At 41.9% G+C, this 20,939-nt stretch overlaps 1 protein-coding gene across 1 annotated transcript in view; it reads right to left on the reverse strand.

The window, feature by feature from the left end:
* Window positions 1-20,939, reverse strand: part of TTC13 (tetratricopeptide repeat domain 13) — a gene marked incomplete at its 3' end in the record, with an annotated part of 67,958 nt that overhangs the window by 11,651 nt on the left and 35,368 nt on the right. The window contains exons 6-15 of the mRNA XM_007466995.1: window positions 20,409-20,501; window positions 17,590-17,706; window positions 16,523-16,633; window positions 10,989-11,071; window positions 9,357-9,498; window positions 8,885-9,059; window positions 6,719-6,875; window positions 3,066-3,196; window positions 1,965-2,097; window positions 1,039-1,131 (exon numbers count right to left, since the gene is read on the reverse strand). Coding sequence (XP_007467057.1) covers window positions 1,039-1,131; window positions 1,965-2,097; window positions 3,066-3,196; window positions 6,719-6,875; window positions 8,885-9,059; window positions 9,357-9,498; window positions 10,989-11,071; window positions 16,523-16,633; window positions 17,590-17,706; window positions 20,409-20,501 — 1,235 coding nt within the window. The remainder of the gene's footprint in view (window positions 1-1,038; window positions 1,132-1,964; window positions 2,098-3,065; window positions 3,197-6,718; window positions 6,876-8,884; window positions 9,060-9,356; window positions 9,499-10,988; window positions 11,072-16,522; window positions 16,634-17,589; window positions 17,707-20,408; window positions 20,502-20,939) is intronic.

Genomic DNA, 20,939 nt, shown 5'->3' on the forward strand with positions numbered 1-20,939 from the left:
CCCACCCCCCGGCATCCTGTACACGTGACCAACACCACTCTTAACACACTACATGGTAGGCTCATAGCTTAGTGAGGCCCATCTTCGTCACTAAGCTACAAGCCTTCTGCAGTGAGAGGCTGTCCTTCACGGCTAAATCACCATCATGCTGCACAGCACATGGAGAGTGGCCTTTAGTTAAAGCTAGTTGAGTCTACCTGTGAATGTCACAAATTATTCTGTAAGAAACAGGAATATACAAGTCACAAGGGGAAAGGAACTTTATTTTCTAGGAATTAAAAAAATAAATGTCTTAAGAACACTTCCATTAAACTTAAATGTCAAAGTTGTATACTATACTATTTTCTTGATTCAGGGTTCTGGAATTAGAAGCATTTTAGATGTGACACAACTACCATAGGTGTAAAATTTACCTAAAATTAAATTCAGTGGGTCTGATACTGAAGCTGATACTCTTTAATATTTGCTCATCATATATCTAGAGGGTGGCTAAGCACATGAAGGGTCCGGTAACGAGGTGAGCACTTCACCCACGCCCCTAACTTGCCAGAGCCTCTGGACAAAACAAAAGCTCTCCAGCTAACCTGGCTCATCCTCCCAGGAAGGCAGCTTAGCACCCAGACAGCGTTTTTCATCCAACTGCCTTGGGTGTTGCAGGGTTGGAAGGGGGAGTCTTCCCCTCACCACAAGAATTCTTTAAGCTATATGATATTATCGGGATCTTATGGTAATGTAATATTCTCCATCTAATTACTTTCTATGATGTTTTAGGGCCCTTTAAAGACTGACATCTAGGCAAAAATCTGGCACTCTACCCTTCATTTGAGTTCTGCAGCAAAGAGCCTGGAGAAGGGGCAGAGCATTTCTTTCTGCAACCAGGCTAGCTCAAAGGAATGCGGGAAGGACCTTGCAGGTGCAGAGCTGATTTGTGTCAAAAAGTCACCGAGGAGGGAGCACTGGGTTGCTCGTGGTCTCCATGAACTGACGATTTAAAATCAACTCCTATGAGAACAGGAAAGATAAACAGAATGTTCATACCTGATCAAATTGATGTGGTTGTTAAAGCCTCTGCTAAGACTTCGTGCTGGCATTTGATCCAACCATAACACTGGCTGGTCTGGGTCAGCAATCCTGTAAAACAGAGCTTATTTAAAAATGAAGACCTGGGCTTCCCTGGTGGTGCAGTGGTTGAGAGTCCGCCTGCCACTGCAGGGGACATGGGTTCGTGCCCCGGTCCGGGAAGATCCCACATGCCGCGGAGCGGCTGGGCCCGTGAGCCGTGGCCGCTGAGCCTGCGCGTCCGGAGCCTGTGCTCCGCAACAGGAGAGGCCACAACGGTGAGAGTTCCGCGTACGGCAAAAAGAAAAAGAAAAAAAAGACCTTATAAAACCTAGAAATGTTCAAAAGCATTCAAAATAAAACATGTAGAGGTCTTTGGAAAACAACTGCTCAGTCCATTACATCTAAAAGTATGAAACACAAACCTGCACATTCCAAAAAGATGTTCTAACTGGACCAAGCAAGACGTCGGTACAGGTTTACTAGTAGAGCAGGATTTTTCTCATGAAAATTGAGTATCAGCGGTTCCCCCTCTAAACTGTAGCTGGTTGGCCAGGCCCACACTTCAAGCATAAGAAGACTGGTGCACTGAAGCTCGTTCAAAGGTACCACAGGTAATGAACGATATGCTCTTCCAGAGAGACCGCTTTTTCTACAACACTTCACTTAAAAATGTGCTCCGAAGCACGGCAACGATCAATTCCTATTTCATAAATATTTGTCGAGTGTATTTCAAAGAATAACGATGTCAGGAATTTCTGACAAACTTTAGAGAGGAAAACATAACTTACAAAGGCCAATTATTAGTAAATAAAATGGGATTCAAAACCTGTGAACTAGAGGAGACTTAATGTTTTCTGACAATTATAAGACGTGTAGCTTATTTTCACTGAAACGTCAGTTACCGTCTCCACTTCACTGCGATGTCAAACATGTCTCTCCACTGCATCAGCCGCGTTTTCCCATTCATTCGAACCTTTGAACTGGTCCACGTACGCTGTACAGCTTGCATGACTTCTAAGGCTGCCAAACCCATGGCTAAAAGAAGGCAATGTGGGGAAAACAGAGTTTGTAGGTACCCTTTAGAGGGAATGATCTTTGCCGACAACTCGGCGAAAGAATCATGGAATCTAAAAAAAAAAAAATTGGTTCTGATGCACCTAGGGCCCGGACAGGAATAAAGACGCGGACGTAGAGAATGGACTTGAGGACACGGGGAGAGGGAAGGGTAAGCTGGGACAAACTGAGAGAGTGGCATGGACATATATCCACTACCAAATGTAAAATAGATGGCTAGTGGGAAGCAGCCACATGGCACAGGAGATGAGCTCGGTGCTTTGTGACCATCTAGAGGGGTGGGATAGGGAGGGTGGGAGGGAGACGCAAGAGGGAGGGGATATGGGGATATACGTATGCATATGGCTGATTCACTTTGTTATACAGCAGAAACTAACACAGCATTGTAGAGCAATTATACTCCAATAGAGATGATTTAAAAAAATGACAAAAAATTTTAAAGGCAAAAATAGAATAAAAATTAAAATAAATATGAAAATAAACCAGGGAAAACAAAAAGAATCACAAGTATTGGTAACTTAACAGGACCACAGATGCATTACATGATGGTCTGACTAAAGCTCAACTCTATCAGAGGAAATTGAAGACAACCTCACACATGTCTGCTCCCAATCCTGAAAGAACTGAGGTTCAAATCCCTCCTCACCCTACAGTAAGGAGACAGCTCTGGTGGCTGAGCTGTGTCTGATTTACAGCAATGACTGAAGACCTACCTTCTACATCTACACCAAAGCAACAGCATAAGAGCCAAAGCTGGAAGCAGTCTTCTCTCAGAATTCAGTGTGAATGAATCTATACATTTCTGTTCTGATCACATGGAGATTTTCAGTAAGCACAACAAATGATTCTTTTCAAAAGTACAACGTGGTTTTACCAATCCTCTGCTCCTTTGTCATAAACACTTCCATTTTCAGATAGTTTTAAAATACCTCTGTGTATTCTCTTGTTTGGCAGGAAACCAGGTGTTTCATATTGCATCAGAGATCCCAAACGATCAGCTACACAAATCAGCTCTTGGACCTCGGGCTTATAACTCTCAAAATTCTGATGTAACACATCTCTGGAAAAAACATTACGTACATGATAAAGACTTTTACCACAGATATCTGGTCATCCAGTTTCACCCGAAAAGCAGTTGCTTCTTCCACTGCAAAAATAATCAAGGAGCTTCTGACCACATAATCTTTACTTCAGTGGTCTCTACCCAACCAGACACAAATTCAAAGCAGGACTCTTCATGACAGCGTGTGCACAGTCGCTGTCACGTGCTTGTTGGTAACGCTGATAACTAGTTTGCAATTCAGAAGACACGTCTGAGCCTTATTTGTTCTGTAAACCTCTCCAGAACACAGGGACTGCCTCTTTTGACAAGCAACCAAACCCAACCCTACGTCCATCTCCTGCTCCGGCCCCAAGTTACATGATGCCAAGTGTCCTTGGGACTGTGTATGTGACTGCTACTGTTTACCCGCCAACCTGCTAAAAGTTTTCATAACAAAGACTGCAATTCTAAGTTACAGGCTGTGTCAGCTTCCCCAAGGGTTCAGTAATTCACTAGGAGGACTCCCAGGCTCTGTGTACAGTTGTACTCGTGGCTCTGAGGACACAGCACAATCGTCAGAGGGAAAAGGCACGTGGGGCGAGGTCCAGAGGAATCCAGGCGCACTTCCAGGACCCTGGGGAGACACGTGGCATTAATTCCCCGAGTGAAACGCTCACTGGACACGCCGTGCCCAGGAATTGTACTGGGGGCTGACCACGTGAGCACCCCTGCCTGGCAGGTACCCTAGGCCCCCAGAGGAGGGCAGGTGTTCAGCATGAGCCACACCGTTCACGCACATGGTGCAGGTGCTGGGAGCCATTCTTAGCTCTGGGCACTTGGGGGTAGGGGGAGATCCCGAAATCCCCGTTCCCAGACGCCAGCCCAGGGCCAGCCTGGTGAGCAGGCCTCTCCAAGGACAGCCCTTCAGGCCCCCCCTTTCCTGCACGTAAGTATTTCTCTAAAAAGGGGTGCTAGAGAACATACATACCTCTTTGAGCAATCTATTTGGTTTTTATTATCTTGACTATTGAAACTTACAAAAGCATACAACCTCATTACTCAACGAAAGGACCTGGACAATTATGTAGCTCTACCTACTTGTGTGCCACTTTCCTGTCCTATCCTCCTGCCTCCCAGAAAGAGGTAACTTATCTTGAATTTTGTGTTCACAATTCCCTGACGTTCTTCTTTTAAAAATCAGGTTACATATGTATATCCCTAAACAATATATTCTATAGTTTTGCTTATGAGCTCTATGGGAAAAATGATGTGACCCTGCAGTGTACCAACTTGCTGTTTTTACTCAACTTTATATTCCAAAATTAGTCCACACTGTTGCTTGGGTCATTTGTTTATACTGCTGTATAATACCCCCTATGTGACAGTACCACATTTATCCGTTTTTCTGTTCATGAACATTTGGGATGATTTCGTTTTCAGTTGCGAACAAAGAAACTGCTATCAACAGGTCTCCAAGCAGACATGTGCACAGGTACATGGTTCTCTCCTGAATATACACAGGAGCAGAACTTAAAGATTGTAGGACGTGCAGATATTCGATTTTACACAATAAGGACAAACTGCTGGCAGAAGTTCATGGAGCAATTTATACCCCAGTGTATGAAATTTCCCCATATCCTCCTCCTGGTCAATACTACTATTATCAGACTTCGTATTGTTAATATTTGTTTACCTAGTGGGTGAAGCATCTCATGTGCTCTTATATATTTATGAACTGAAGCATCTTTTCATGTTTGCCATTCATGTTTCCCCCTTGATGAAATTACCTGTTCATGTCTTTTGCACTTTTCTAATTAGCTGTTTGACTTTTATTTGCAGAAACTGTTGGTGTTGAAAGGTTTACAGTCAGTCCAATAATTGACTCTAAGTAGGTGATATGACTTTCCTATTTTTAAGATTTTTCTCTTTACCTTAGGTGTTCTCCAGTTACCTATGAAGTGTCTAAATGGATTTTTTTTTCGTTTACCCTGCTTTTTTAAAAAAAAAAAAAATCTATGAATGTATGTGTTTCCTTCGTTCTGGAAAATTCTTAGCCATTATTTCTTCAAATATTGCCTCTCATCCATTTTCTCCTTTGGGAGTTTCAATTACACACGCAAGTGTTAGCCCTTCTTACATTTTACGTATCTGCTCTCTTTCAAGTTTTCTAACTCCTTGACTGTCTGTGCTCTATCTTCCAATTCTGCCATTTTCCCTCAGCTATATCTAATCTGCTTTTTAGCCTGTATACTGAATTCTTCATTTCAATGATTATATTTTCTATTCCTAGAGCTTATTTTTTTGGTCTGCAGCATGTTGGGCCTGTGGCATCTGTCTGGTCATTTTTTATAATCTCATGTTTCTTGCTCATGTTTGTGATCTCTTCATAATTTCTTCAAGCATTTCATTTGGAGTTACTGTAAAGTCTGTTTTCAACAATTCCAATATCTGAAGTCCTTAAAGGTCAAAGTCTATTGTTTGTGGCTTCTGTTGATTCTCACAAATGGTTTCGGTCATCTTGGTTTTCATTCTCACACTAATGATCTTAATCTGTGGGAATACTTGGGCTACAAATTGGCACTAATTTCTCCCCAGGAAGGATCTGCGTCTGCTTCTGTTGAGATCCTGGGAATGCCTCCAATATGGGATCACTTTAGCCCTTTGAAGGTCAACAAACCCACCCTGCCATGCCTCAAGGCACTCCACTGGAGAGGATACCTTCCTCCTTTAAAATGTGTTTACCATCCATCACTGTAGTTTGAATACCTTCTCTTTTCTTTCTTTTTAGGCATCGAGGGAGCTGATCTTTACAGATTTTTCCTAATTTTTAAGACACTGCTAGACTGCCAGGAATTAATTTCTATTCTAAATCTAATTGTTCTGTAATGGGATAGCCTTTTAGCATATCCATTTTGCCATATTGCAGCAGTATTGGCCAGTGCTGTAATTTCAAACTTTTAATATGTTAAGAAATTTGTTTTAAAGTAACACGGTAAAGGAATAATGCATATCAAACGCTACCAAGAAGACAAGTACATTTGAAGTTTGAAGTTACCCCACAATAGCAGGGAATGTCGCACTAAAAGGAAAGACGATGTCCAAAGAATAGAAAGAAAAGAAATATTTGCGGACATACCCAATTCAAAAATAAATTCATCAGAAACATGAATAGAAAGCCATTTACTGACCAAGAGATATTATGATGAACTTACAGCTCAGTGTTGAAAAAGAAAAAAAAAATCTTCACTTAAAGCGCTCACTTTGAGAGTAGCACTGACGTATATACACTACCAAATGTAAAATAGATAGCTAGTGGGAAGCTGCTGCATAGCACAGGAGATCAGCTTGGTGCTTTGTGACCACCTGGGAGGTGGGATAGGGAGGGTGGGAGGGAGGGAGACGCAAGAGGGAGGGGATATGGGGATATATGTATACGTATAGCTGATTCACTTCGTTGTACAGTGGAAACTAACACCACGTTGTAAAGCAATTCTACTCAAATAAAGATGCAAAAAATAAACAAATAAATAAAGCACTCACTTTATGTGGGGTTGCAGCCCTGGCTGCTCTTCGTAGTCTTCTATGAGGAAAGGCAGATTCTTAGCCCAGTGGTCTTTAAAGCTCCCGGGCAGGTCCGCGTCGATGTTATATTCCGTAAGGGGAGTATCAAGGTGTGCATGAAGATATCGAGAATACTCTGCGGATGGGAAATGGGATCTGACACACCCGGATATGCCAAAGAGACGGTTTTTATAGCTAACTGTAATTTTTTATAGCCAGTCTGTACAAATACCTCATAACAAACCGTTATTTAATTACGAGGATTCTGGGACTTCCCCGGTGGCGCAGTGGTTAAGAATCCGCCTGCCAATGTAGGGGACACGGGTCCGATCCCCGGTCTGGGAAGATCCCACATGCCGCGGAGCAACTAAGCCCGTGCGCCACAAGTACTGAGCCCGCACTCTAGAGCCGGCGAGCCACAACTACTGAGCCCACGCGCCACAACTACTGAAGCCCACTGCGCCTAGAGCCCGTGCTCCGCAACAAGAGAAGCCACGGCAATGAGAAGCCCACGCACCGCAATGAAATGTAGCCCCGGCTCACCACAACTAGAGAAAGCCCGCGCACAGCAACGAGGACCCAACGCAGCCAAACATAAATAAATAAATAAATTTATTTCTAAAAATTACAAGAATTCTAAATGGAGACTCCAAATTTTAGCAAGTCACTATTATATGATAACGGAGGTGGCCTGCTGCTGACTTGAGTTACCAGGGTCAAATACAAGCCAGTCAATCAGGGTCCACTTCGGCTAAATTTTAACCACCTTTCCATAAGCAACACCAAAGATCTCACTATTCAATTCCAGAGTCTGGGAATGCAAGTTCAGTGTTAGACAGAGCCTGCTTCCTTCTCAACTAATAGATCTACTGACTACGTATGCGATTTCATCAACTGGCTGACCAACTGCTGCTTATCTCTAGGGACGCGGTGTAGAAAAAACCAGGATGTGGAGTGCCCCCATCTTCAGTCTATAGTTCACAAGTCCAAGTTCTCCTAAACCAGGAAAATAGAGGGAATTACAATTTAGAGTAAAGAGCTGTGCTGTCGAAAAGGTAATCCCTAGCCAGCTGGCTACTGACAACTTAAGGGGTGACTAGTGTGGCTGAGGCACTGAACTTTAGATTTTACTTAATTTGAATTAATTTAAACTTAAAACTGATATTTTATTCAATTATTAGAAAACTGCCGTAGGTTTGGAACAACTTACATATATCAGTCTACTTTTCCAACTTTAAACTTTATGAAATCTAAGTTCAGATCAAGTATTTCCAATGAAAATTTAGCATCCAAATTGAGATGAACTGTAAGTGTAAATATATGCCATATTCAAAGACTAGTACCAAAAAATGTAAAATATCCAATAAATAGTGTTTTCATATTAATTATATATTGAACTAATATTGTGGATGTACCGAGTTAAATAAGATAAGATATATTATTAAAATGAATTCCACCCGTTCGTTTTTACTTTTTTAATGTGGCTACTAGAAATTTAAAATTACACACATGGCTTGTAAATGTTTTCACTTGGACAGTGCTAGTACAGAGGGCTAGTGATAAAGGAAAGAGAAGGAATAAAAGTAAAGACTTGGGCTTTATATGAAAAACAAAAATGTCTTTATGTATGGCAGAAAAAGGGTAAGACTGTCTAATAGAAGGATAACCCAAAGATCTGCTTTCTTCTTTATCTCAATTTAAATTCTCCAAACTATGTGGGAATTCTGATATGAAGGAATGACAGATCAAAGATACCAAGTTTTTATTTAACAGTAAAAACCTCATAAAATGTTCCTTTCCTGTCATTCCTATATCTCTGGATGAGGTGTGGCAAGTCATGGATACCCAGATGATTGTCACATTTAGGTCAAACTATGTTTTTTTGGCATAAGTAAAATTTTTTAACTTTAGAAAGAAATAATGTGAGGAAGAGAAAAAAAAAACAAAAAAACACTGGATTGGCCTTTAGAAGACATGGGCTCGCCCCTCTAGCCCAGATACCACCACTAACCAAGGGGCAGCTGAGGACAAGTCACCCAGCTGCTCTGAGACTCAACTGCCTAACATGGAACACCAGAGACACAAGCAGTATCAACTCTTACTCCAAGCACTCAGGGTCAGTGACTCTGCAGCTGTTTGACTTACCTCGGAGGTATTTCACTTTAAGGTACTCTGGGCTGGCCTTCTGGCCTGGGAGAGGGTCATTTAGCATAACTTTCGTTTGTGCTTTTATCCCTTCATAAAACTGTCCCATTGCTACGTGGCTGAGTCCTTTCATGTACTGGCACACCTCGTTATACGGTTCCAGCTGCAGACACCGCTGAGGCATCGAAGGAGAAAATGCTGTATTAGAATCAATACAGTTTAAGGAAACTTTAAAGTACTTTCTTCTTTAATCTGGAGTTAGGAAAGTTTTCTCTCCAGGTTAAATCGGACCTAATACATCCTCAGTCAATCAGTCTACAGGACCAGGCCACGGTTTTCTCCTCTTTCTTTTTGCTGAACTATAAGCACTATGCTTACCCGCCCTCCCTGCTGATCCCGTTCATTTCACTGAACTTTGTTGAAGAATGACGCGGAATTGCAGTTACGTTGCTTCTCACTTACGGATGCTCACCTTGAAGTTCTTAAGGGCTTCCTGCAAGCTGCCATGGTGGTAAAGCATCATTCCCCGAAGCTGGAGGGTCTGCACGTGATTTTGGTTCAGCAACAGAGCCTTTTGAAAGCTCTCAGTGGCTGCTTCAAAATTGCCCAGCTCTCTAGGTGTTTAACAATAGCGATGAACATAGTATAGGCGTTTCAGTAAACACACAGAATAAGTTATCCTCAGAATGATGGTTCAGTCTACAAATACGATACTTTAATGTGGGTGTTTGCTTTTTTATTTTACCACTTTATAGCTACTTAGCCTTTGACGCATCATATCCTACTTACTTTTTCTAAATCTTACCAGATTATAGGATCACCATAGAACTCTTGAAATTCTTTGGGGGAAAATTAATTTACTGATTTCCAAAGACAAATGCTTATTCAAATCCCTTTCCCCAACTCATGATCAGCTCCAACCCCTAAAAAAACTTTGTGTAAATTTTAGTTATCTGGATAGAAACATATGTTTCTCCTTTGGAAAAAAGTAAGTAGGTTATAATCATACAGAGGTATATCATTGCGAATCAAATTCATAGGCTTATAATTTAATTTTTTCTGTCACTGAAGGTACTTCTCTTAAAATCCAGTAAATCATTATCTACTTTAAAATTCTGAAATAAGAAGTATATTTCAGAATTGTGATCATTTCAGAGTGGAAATGGTTATTACTGACCAGCCTTGCCCTCTTTTATATATCAAAATTTTTATAAATAATTGAAGAACCTTCAAAATATCCCATATGTCAACTTTCTATAAATAATGAAGATTTAAAAAATATATATATATAACACCCACTTACATTTATACAGCACTTTACTATTTACTAGGTGCTTTCAAATCTGTTTTCAATTTATATACCCAACAATTTTGTGGGACAGGAAGGATAAATATCATCCCTTAAACCTAGAACAAATCCAAACACACTTTCTCCAAGTCAGTATGAGAGCTTTTCCAACTATGGCATCGGATAAATAAGCTCTTAAATGTAATCCTTCCTGAATAAGGCACCTAACAGGGTTTAACAGGGGATTTCTATTACTGTCTCTCTCTTTCCTAATTTATAGCACCTTTATACGAGTCAGAATGTTAAAAAATTTTTAAGCCAAAAGTCAGAATAGCTTTGCTGGTCAGGGCAATGCATGTAGTCAAGAAGCCAGGGTTCAGGCACAACTACTCATACTCTATAGAGATGCATCATAACTGTAACATTTCCATCCCGCAATTCTAGGAATCTTCAAACAGATCCTAGTGATGTGGGTATTAACCTTAGTTACTGCCTAAAAAGGCAGCAGCGTCTGTAACTCAGCAGCTTATAATGCCACTATTCAAAGCAACAACCCTTGAAGGACTAACGTCTTCTAGACTAATATATACAGACCGAGGTTGTTTTAAGACACAGTAACAGGCATCACGATATCCTCTTACCCGTGGTTCTCTCTATGTTCCAGAGAAGATCTTAATAAGTATGTGAATGCCTATGTGATTTAGAATGACCTTCTCTTTTGGTTAAGAAATGCGTTTTTTTAAAAAAATCACTATTATGTGAGGCTATCCTACTCTATGCCCTCCCTCCTACCCCAACTATTAATACTTTACTTACCTATAGGCCTGCCCCAGACTTTTATATGCATCAATAAAATCAACTTTCTGCTTCAAAGCTTCTTTGAAGGATTCAATAGCTTCCTGTAAAAAGTATATAGAAAATTGTTTCATTTGCTTAACTGTTAAAATTGAGTTTCTCTCAAATCACTAAAGGACATACATACATATATATATATATATATATATATGTATATATATATATATATAATACATGGTCTCTGAGTACTTTTTTTTTTAAATAGGAGGACTTAAAAAAAAAGAGAGAGGTAGAAAGTACAATAAACTATGAGTCTGGAGGATTTAATTTCAACAGTAAACAAATGCATTACTATGAACAACAACAGAGCCTAAAGTTTCTCCTTCCAAAATGGGAAAACAGCTTCTCACTCTCTTTTTCATTAGGACTTTGAGTACTGATAACACCTGCATTTTAATATCATTTCCTTAATTAATAAAAACCCTATGGAACAAAAGAAAGCCTAATAGCTGTGTGAAATGATGCAAAACGATCACAGCTAGCAGCATTTGAAAGTGAACCAACAGAAGAGACAAAAAAAGCAAGCCCAATGTGAAATTATTTATAGAACAAGAAGAAAGGCTCCCAGGATAGCTACCTGAAGGATTCCCATGATCTACGAGGAAAAAAGAAGCCGTAAAATTCAGGAGAAACCTTCAAGTTGGGGGCAGGTGGGCATGACTCCTGGCAGCACAGCTCAAGGCGGCACTAAGGGCCCAGAGCTGCACACACTATGCTTTCAGGGGAGCCCTCGGAACCACAGTGCACTTGGCTGCAGGGGGACTCTCTGGGGAAATTGGTGATAAAATAAAAATTAGTGATGAAATGTTTCAGAATAAACATCCTAGGCTTACACTGGGATTGAACGTACCTTTCATTATGACTCTATTTATTGTGATTAAAAAAAAAATTACGAAGACATTTCCCAAGGAAAAGACATATCTGACTTAACGGCTATAAAGGCTCACAATCTCTAAGAGCTTTAATTGAGAAAGACTTGACTTTAAAACTTCAGGAATAGATCATTTCAACCTGATTAGAGAATTCAGAGCAGAAAACCACTAAAGATATCAAATGCCTTGCCCATGGTAGGCACTCAATAAATATTTAATGCCCCGGTAGGCACACAAAATAGTTTTGCAAAAGCTATACAATCTTGATTCTTTTCAGAAAGTCATTCAGCCCCTGCTTCTTGATTTTCTCAGAGGGGGCCAGCAGGGCAAGAGAGGCTGGCTTTGAAACTCTTCAAAGGCAATACTGAGGACTAAATCGCCTCATGAAGGAACGCCACTGAATAGCTACTGTTTGGGTGAAAGATGAGAACGGGTAAATTTTAACACCGAAGAAATGTAAAAGAGCACTCTTCATTGGGCTTCCTGCCGTGACATAATCTCTATCTTTTAGGATTTGTACAACTGTACTTTTAATTCGACAAACATGTATTGAGCGCCTACTATGTGCCAGGGATAGCAGGAGGATAGGGGACACGAAGATGGGTGAGTCATTACCTCTGTATTCTGAGAACTCACAGTGTCATTAGAAAGCCAAGTAGGTAACCAGTTTATTAGAATACAAACTAAGAGCTACAGCAGAGATGTGAGGAAGAGGCTCTGGGAATAAAGAGAAAGAAACCCCTAAACTGAGCCTGGGAGACCAGAAGAGGCTGTACAGAGGCACTGACAACTGAGCTGGGTCTTAAAGAACGAGGAGTTTGGTAAAGCAAGAGGGCATCGTGGACGGGGCAGGCGGCACCGCACAGCGGCACAGAGCGCTCACCGACGCTGGGGAAGCCGGAGGGGCAGGAGTGCGGAGGGCGTGGGGTCTGGGGGAGTGGGGAAGAGGGAAAGCCGGGGCCAGAAGGAAGGAAGCAACGAGGACTGGGGGCTCTGAGGAGGTGTGGGACCTCGCAAAATTTACTCTTTGTAAACATGAAAACTGCTGGTAAAAAAAAGAAGACACGCTGGAGAGGGGAGAGGATGGGGCCCAGATGGGAGGCGGCTGTGATGGAACAGGCAAGAGATAATGCAAGCTCAGACTGAGACAGCGCCTCTGAGGAGAGGGAAAGAAGGGTCAAATTCGGGAGTTTTAAAGGCAAACTAAGAGAGAATCTGGTGGCTGTCTGGGTACGAGGGAGGGATGAGGGAGAAGAGAGGGCAGGAAGAGTTTAGGCTGAGAGCCTGGGTGGAGGGAGGCGTTAAGGAATGTTAGGAAGTATGGGGGAGGTTGTGAGTCCACTGGGGCGTGTGATGTCTGGGGTGTTTGTGGACGTCTAGTGGAGATGCCCCGGAGGCGGCTGCTGCCCACTGCACTTACTGCATGCTTGGACGCCACAGTTCTTCAAAGTCTGATTTCTCTTCAGCTTTTAAGTCTTTGGTTTCGGGGTTCCTGTCTAATCACTGCACAGCTCTCTACCTCATTCTGCCAAAGAGGGGACATAGCAGAATCAAGATTTTGAGCCATTGGGAACAAAGAAACTACGTTCGTTGAATCAATCTCTAAGCACATGAACTGGCTCTGAATTCGTTGGCATTGTGAATGCAATCATCACCACTTAAGTCACCATCTTCTTTACTAGCTAAAGGGCAGCCATCGCCCTGGGGCTGTTCGGTATAACTGAACAGAACAAACGCAGGTAACTCTCAAAGTAAAGGCTTATAATATACAATTTTTGAAATATCCTTACAACATGGGTAGAATTCAGTAGAAAAGTTCTTGCTGTTTTACTCCCTAGGAAAATCCAAAATGTCTGATATATCTTCTGAATTGGACAATTGTGAAATTTGTCATGTAATATATCCTAATATATTTCTAATGCATTATATCATAAAGTAAAGAAGCCATCACCCACTCTGTTTCTAAACTGCTGTTGACCTGGAGAGACCACCTTTAGAGTACAGAGATAGCTCAAACTCATTGGTCCATTTAATACTTTGTCTCTACAGTTAACGAGAGAAACAGAGATATCTGAACTAAGTTCATTAATTTAATTAAGGCATTTCACCACTGACTCAGTTTTCCAATCTCTGTAACTGGGACACCTTCTGCTCCTTCTATACTTCACGGGGATGCTTTTGGGATGAGTGAGACGCTACGGAAACACCCTGACCTCCTCGGACGGCAGATCTATAAAATGCAAAGAAAAAGTTCCCATCTATTACACACGTTGCTGCTGTGTCGGTGGGCGTGGTGAAAAGGAGGGAAGACCAAACCGTTTGGTGAGACTGGTTCACTGAGGGGCTGCCAACACTCAGAGAATGAAAGCCCTGTTTCTAGGTCTTCATCCAGGAGGTTTGGAACAAACCAAACTGAATTTTGGTCCATGTCCATTTTCTACTTAGTGTCTCTGTTATGGCTCTTTGCTGAAAAATTCTCATTTCGAAATAACACAAAGGGCCCTGCCCACGTTCCTAAACATGGCTTTACAGTTAAAAGTGAAATCAACTGTTTGCATTTGTTTACTTTAAAAATTATCTGGACCCTCTTAGTACTAATAATTGGCCTTTTTTTTTTTTTTCTATTTCAGATCTCTTTCTCCTCCACGTGATACTCTAGGGAGAGACTCTGAACACAGCATTGCGATTCTCAATTTTTTAACTGAAGGGGACTGAGAGAAGATGAGAAGACAGACGGCAGAGATAAAATAAACTGGAAGACGTCACCTGGCAGCTGCTCAAAGCACATGTTAAATAACTCAAAGCCTGCACTGCCTGTCCGAATCCTCGAAGGGGGACGGAAAGGGTCCCTGTTAGGACCACCTCCACATACTTGCAAAACGGAGATGAGGTGTATGAAGTAAGATTTGCAAAATTCCTTCTAGTTTGGTTTTTAACGGACGGGAGTTATTTTTTAGAATCCACAAAACTTCCATGAAATTACATTCTCACACGTAAAATCATCTGTATCATAATCAATACCTGATTCCGGTTTACGGTTTATAAAGGGCTTTTCACACGTGTTGTTTTATGGAAGCCTCACTCTCACTTCAAGAGGCAGACAGTAGCATCATCTCTGCCTGATAAATGTGGAGAGACGGGCTCAAAGAGTTCAAGCAGCGGCTTCAGCAGTGCAGTTAATAAGATTCAGAGCGAGAGCTCAGAGCAAGGCCTTCCAACTCCAATTCAGCTCTCTGCCCTTGATATGCATTTACCCCACTGATTGCTACTGAGCACCTACTATGTGACAGGAACTGTCTGTAACACGGAGGACTTACAACTTGTGGCCTTTTTAGAGGTAAACCCTCTCCCCACCCTCCCAGTGTGTGTGTTTATGTGTGTGTCAGATCCTCAGAACTATTCTCAATAATCACACGCATGCTCTCTCTGCCAGAGTACCCTTCTCTGCCACAGGCTGTTGAAGCTCTTCCCACCTTTCCAAGTTCAGGGTTAAGTGCAGCCTACTCTGAATTCTCCACCTCCTGGTCAGAATGAGTGTCTTCACCTAGGCGGCCAGACCGTCTGTGACTCTCAGGCCGGCTGTCTTCAGTCGGGCAGTTGGGAGTGTCAGGCCTTGGGTGAGAGCCAGAGCTCCACTCTCAGCCGTGTTTCTGCCCCTCGCCCCGGCCGGAAAGAAGCTGCCGCAGGACAGGCTCCCCAAACAGGCTCGGAGAACGGAGAGTCTCGGGCAGGAGAAGGGGCAGGCAGGCTGGCAGTGACGTCCCTGCCCCACTCAGCTGACACAGAGCCTCTCCTGTGTCCCTCGCCTCTTTCTTCCCACAGCAGCCTTCAAGGGACAGCACTGGGACCGCTCCTGCAGCCCCCAGAGGACCCGAGGCAGTCTGGCCGCCCCTGACCTGAACGTGGCCAGCGACCCCCTCAGCAGTCCCCCTGTCCCTACCCTCCTCGGCCACCGCTGCATCAGCAACGACTTCCTCAATACAGATTGGGTCTCAACTCTGTACTTCCCCCCAGATCTAGACTTCACAGGCCCTCTGGGCCTAGCAACTCAAGTCCGCACCCGAGACCTTTCAGGGCCCCTCTCGGTGCTGCAGCCCTTCACACTCAACCTGCCTATTTGCTCAAGGGCCTGACCATGGCCCCGCCCCCCACGTCATCACTCACACCTTCCTCTCGCCCTCAGAGCCCTTCTCCTTCCCAGCCCTGCTCTGCCTTCCAGGTCAGGACCAAGTCCACTTGTTCTCTGGACCTTCCCTAACCCCCGAGTTCAAATGACTCTTTCTCACCTCTGCTTCCAAAGCACTCTGCTTTTACTGCTTTCTTTCGTGTATTCACCCTATGATAAGTTATCTGTGGGGAAAACCTTTGTAAACTGTATTCGTCCCAAGTGTAAAGCATTATTTCTCCCTTATAACCTTTCGTCCTCTCCCCTTCTGCACCTTCCTCCAAGTACCTATCAGATAGTAGGCGCTCAATAAATATCTCGATGCAAACGACTTTCTAAAATAAACCAATGAGACACTTGAGACGTCATTTGAAAACCTGCCAGACTAAACCCCGCTCAATTCACCGCAAAGGAGAAGCAGGATTGCTGTAGGTACACATATTGCACAGCACTTTCACCTTCAAAAGTCCTCTGTGAAAGAAAGTTAAACCTTTGTATAGCATAGCTATGGGCTGGTTTTTGTTCAGTTCTAAGGACTGCTGAAAGTCTTCGTGGGCTGTTGCATAGTCCTACAAAAAGGAGAATGAAAAATAAATAAATAAAGTAGTATTCGTTAGATATTTGGACATGTCCTACTTTCGACTGATATAGAGGAAAAGAAATCCCAATTTAGTCTGTGCCCTTTCTGGCTTTAAAGGAAACATTTCATGACCACGAATATTAGAAGAATGCTTACTCTGTTGAAAGAGTCGATTTCATTTGACAGGAGAAACTCACAAAGGTTTAATTTAAGCACACTGTCTCAGCCACAAAAAAGAATATTATTTTAAATTTCATTAAAGTCATAATCTGTTATAGAACTTTTACAAATTATTTGCTGGTACTAGCATTTTATTATACTGAATTCTAAAATAATTAGGACATAGATCAACCTTAAAATGTGTTATGTTGAGATTTTTTAAAATCTACTTTCTTTTGCAATAGAAAATTGTTATTAAAATGACCGTAAGCCCACAAAAATAGCTATGGCAGTCGTAAGTACCACTCTGATGATAAAAGATGATCTTGCTAGATTGAGAAGCTACAGTCTGGGAAGCCGCATTAGTTCAGGTTATGGTTTTCGGGTTGTGATACCCAAAGAAATTCAAATTGTACCTCTAAGTTTAATGATCACACATTGACAACATGCATACCTGCTTCTCTGTGCTGACATCTGCAAGCACAGTTAAGGTATAATCTGTAAACCAAATTTCTCTTCTTCTGTTTCTCACTCTTTCTTTTCTCCCCCAGCCCAGAATTACTTACTGCTGACAGTTCAAGCAAGAATATGTGTTTCTGGTACTTAATATTTCTCCACTGGGTTCGACTCCAGCTAAAGAAAATGCTTTCATAACTGTCTTATATCATGAACTATTATTATACAGCCCCAAACCCAAATCTATCAAATAGCAGCCTTCTGAAGTAGAAGGAAAGGAGAAATCTTTATCATCATGAAAGGGCACGTTGTAAGGCAAGAACAATTCACCTCTGATATGAAATACAGGGTCCCGCGGTGTCTGTACAGCCGTGCTGAGGGCTGAAGTTGAATAGCTTTAGTGAGATCATTCACTGCTTCATTAATTCGTCCCAGAGGGGACAGAATCTATAAACCCAAAAATGTAATTAGGGGAGAAAAGTCCCAACGATCGCCCCTACGACCGTCAACGTTTTAGACTTTTCAATTCCGCTTCACCACCCCACATTCACAAGGTGACCCTCTCAGCAGTCTAGAACCCTTGACGCCACGTACTATGCAGTGAGGTTCAAAGTCAACAGCTGAGGGGCTGCCGATCTTGTCCAGCCAAGGGGATGCGGATGAACTATGACCATGGCAATTGCCTTGTCATTGTTTCATGTTCTAGGTCAAAGCAGATGTTGCTTTTCTTGAAGTGTGACCATTTGTTCCCCAACCTATCATTTACCTTTCAAAACAAAATTTGGCATGTCAAATTAATCTGAAAGATAACTTTGAACCATTAAAATAGAGGAATTGTTAAACACGGATTGGAGTCCTCTATGGCGTCTAGCTATGCCGTCTGTAGTATTAAGCGCTGAATGGCAATTTCTAGGATTCCAGGTGTTTTGTAAGCCCTTTTCTGTGAACGACTCTCAACTCATCAGTCATGATCTGCAAGGCCGTGAAGAAACATCTGCAGGCCTGTTCTGAATGCTCTTTTGATCCAGCCATCGGCTGTGTTCAGGCAACAATGACAATACAGAAGACAGCTCAGAATGCAGAAGTTCACCCAAATGACATAAGAAAACCCAAAATGGGTATCAGTATTCATGCAATCAAGCTCGAGCAATTTATCCGGAACAAATGTCCTTAAATTAGGGTTAATTTTGTTCTTATAATCGGTCATTTCCATCAAGTTTTACTAACTGGGTTCCTCCTCTGCAGGAACTTAAAACCAGCAAGAGAGAGAAGATTCAAGCAGGCACATGACCAGGGGCAAGAAAGCTCAGAGAGAGGAAAGAAATGGAAAATATACCCTTAGAGTTCAAGAAGCATAGGGGTCTAGGGTTATATTTTCAAAGGAGAAACATCCCAACCCAGTATATTAACCCCTAGAGACATGAGTGAATTATCACACCCCAGCACAACACTGAATACGCATAATAATGACCAGAGTAACTAAAAAAGGTTAAATTATGTTCACTAAATATAGACTATTTCAGAAAGTATAAAAGTGAAAGGTTTCTTATAAAATAATTCCTGACATATATAAATGGGATCCTGTAATTTAGCTGGAAGAACCACTATGTCATGACATTATTGCCTGATGATGCCAGAAAAGGGGGATATTACTGTATATTTTTAAGATCATTGGAAATCACTTTTCTGATTACTAACATCATTTGGGGTACACAGTTAGCTTTTTATTAGATATACAAATTTTTTAAAGCTGCTAAATCAGTCTTCTTTCTAAGTGTGCTTAATTAAATTCATGCTTTATCATAGCACTTTAGCACAGCATCAGCATAATGGCGGGGAAAAGCATAGTACCCAGTCCCTGGAGCAGAAGGTCACCAAGTGAACCACCGAACGCTCACCCTAAAAACCAACAGGAGTCTCGTGCAGCAGCGAACAGATTACGGTCACTTAACCCTTAGGGTTACAACCCAAAAGTGACATGAGAAAACGAATTCTTTCATTAATTGAGAAGGAATTTCCTTCAGAAAGCCAAATCCCCAATAAAACAAAAAACTCATTTTAAGAAACTGAACTGTAACTTAAGACACTATAATTTTGAGAACAAAAACATCACAAATGCAGTTTTAAAAATACTAAAACCCTTAGCGTGGCCTTTGCTTGCTAGTTTTCTCCCCCAAGAGAGGGGGAAAAAGTCATTTGTCCCTTTAGTCCAACTATGAAATCCCACCAGATCAGATAATTAAAAGTTACATTTTATTCAGATTGAAAACATTAACATAAATTCTAAAGCATTTCGTATGGTTAAATGTGCAGTAAAATAAATACAACATGAAACCTGGATAGTTTACTATTGTTTTATGAAAATGGTAAAATGGACCCATTTCATTTAAAAACAGTAAGGGGTGCCTTTGCACACATTCCTTTTTCTGGCCTGAATGCCCTTCTCTACCTTGCTCCCCAGGACATGGTTTCTGACCAGCTCCAGCATCACCTCTTCAGTGAGGCCTCTGCAGACACCGCCCACGCCTCTCCCCTTGCCAATCTGTCCCAGGGCTCCAGCAGACCATGCTTCTCTGCTCCTGACCAAGCAGCCCCTCTCCCGGTGTCCAGTGTCACACACGTTACCTGGAACTGTCACCACGTGTTGCCTCTCTGTCTCCACCGTGAGTCCCAAGTTCCAGTTATGGTCACCCTTACCTGATCTACATGTCTGTGTAGATAGGTATATCTCATAAAAATTACATGCAAGTGTGCACGCACGCACACACACACACACACACACACACACACACACACATGCTTCCAAAGGCTATAAATCTCATTTGACCATACTGTCATATTGTTTTGCTAAAGTATGTCATGTATACAATAAACACGGTGACATATTTTTCAACAAACATTGACAGTGGTAGTACACATCATAACTGTACACCTTAATACTAAATGTTACTGTTATACGTTAAATCAGGAGTATCAGTCGGCCCATAGTTTTCTAGTAATTTCAACTGTGTTTAAAGGCGTTATGTATGTATGGAGGAAAACACAATAGGTATACGGGAGTTTTAAAATTTCTCAGTAATAAAATAATGGGAAAAAAATCTGAGATTCGACTAATCCAATAACAGAGGGAAAAAGAAAACCACACTCACTTCTGCTCGCTGCTCAAATACCTCTGGACGATCTGGTTCCAAGGTAATTACTCGGCTCAGTTCGAACAGAGAAAGCTCAGCATTCTTAATGTCCTTGAAAAGGCATTAGCTTAGTATGAGATACACTGTTCCTCAAAACCAGCTTGAATAGATTTTCTGAAAAAACTAGTAATTTAGCAATGACATAGCTACTTATTTAGAAATAAATATGAACTTTGCTTCTAAATAAGAGATCGGCCAAGTTAAATAAGCTCTATTGCAATTATTTAACTCACTCAAGTCTACCTACCCATCAACAGCTCATGGGACCCGGCTACCTATCCCAAGTTCCACAGAGGGCAAGACATTTTCTCAATTTAACCTACTGAAACACCACATCAACAAATTTCAAGGGATGAGCATGTATGGACACCAGTGTGCAAAATGATGCTGACCAGTGGCAATGTGGGAACAGAGAGGAGCCGTGTCAGCGTCAATCAAAACCCCTAGGCCTACACACCTACACCTGGAGAAGTCTAGGTAAACCTGTTC

The sequence above is a fragment of the Lipotes vexillifer genome, unplaced genomic scaffold (genome assembly GCF_000442215.2).
Source record: "Lipotes vexillifer unplaced genomic scaffold, Lipotes_vexillifer_v1.1 scaffold410, whole genome shotgun sequence".
NCBI classification, from domain to species: Eukaryota; Metazoa; Chordata; class Mammalia; order Artiodactyla; family Lipotidae; genus Lipotes; species Lipotes vexillifer.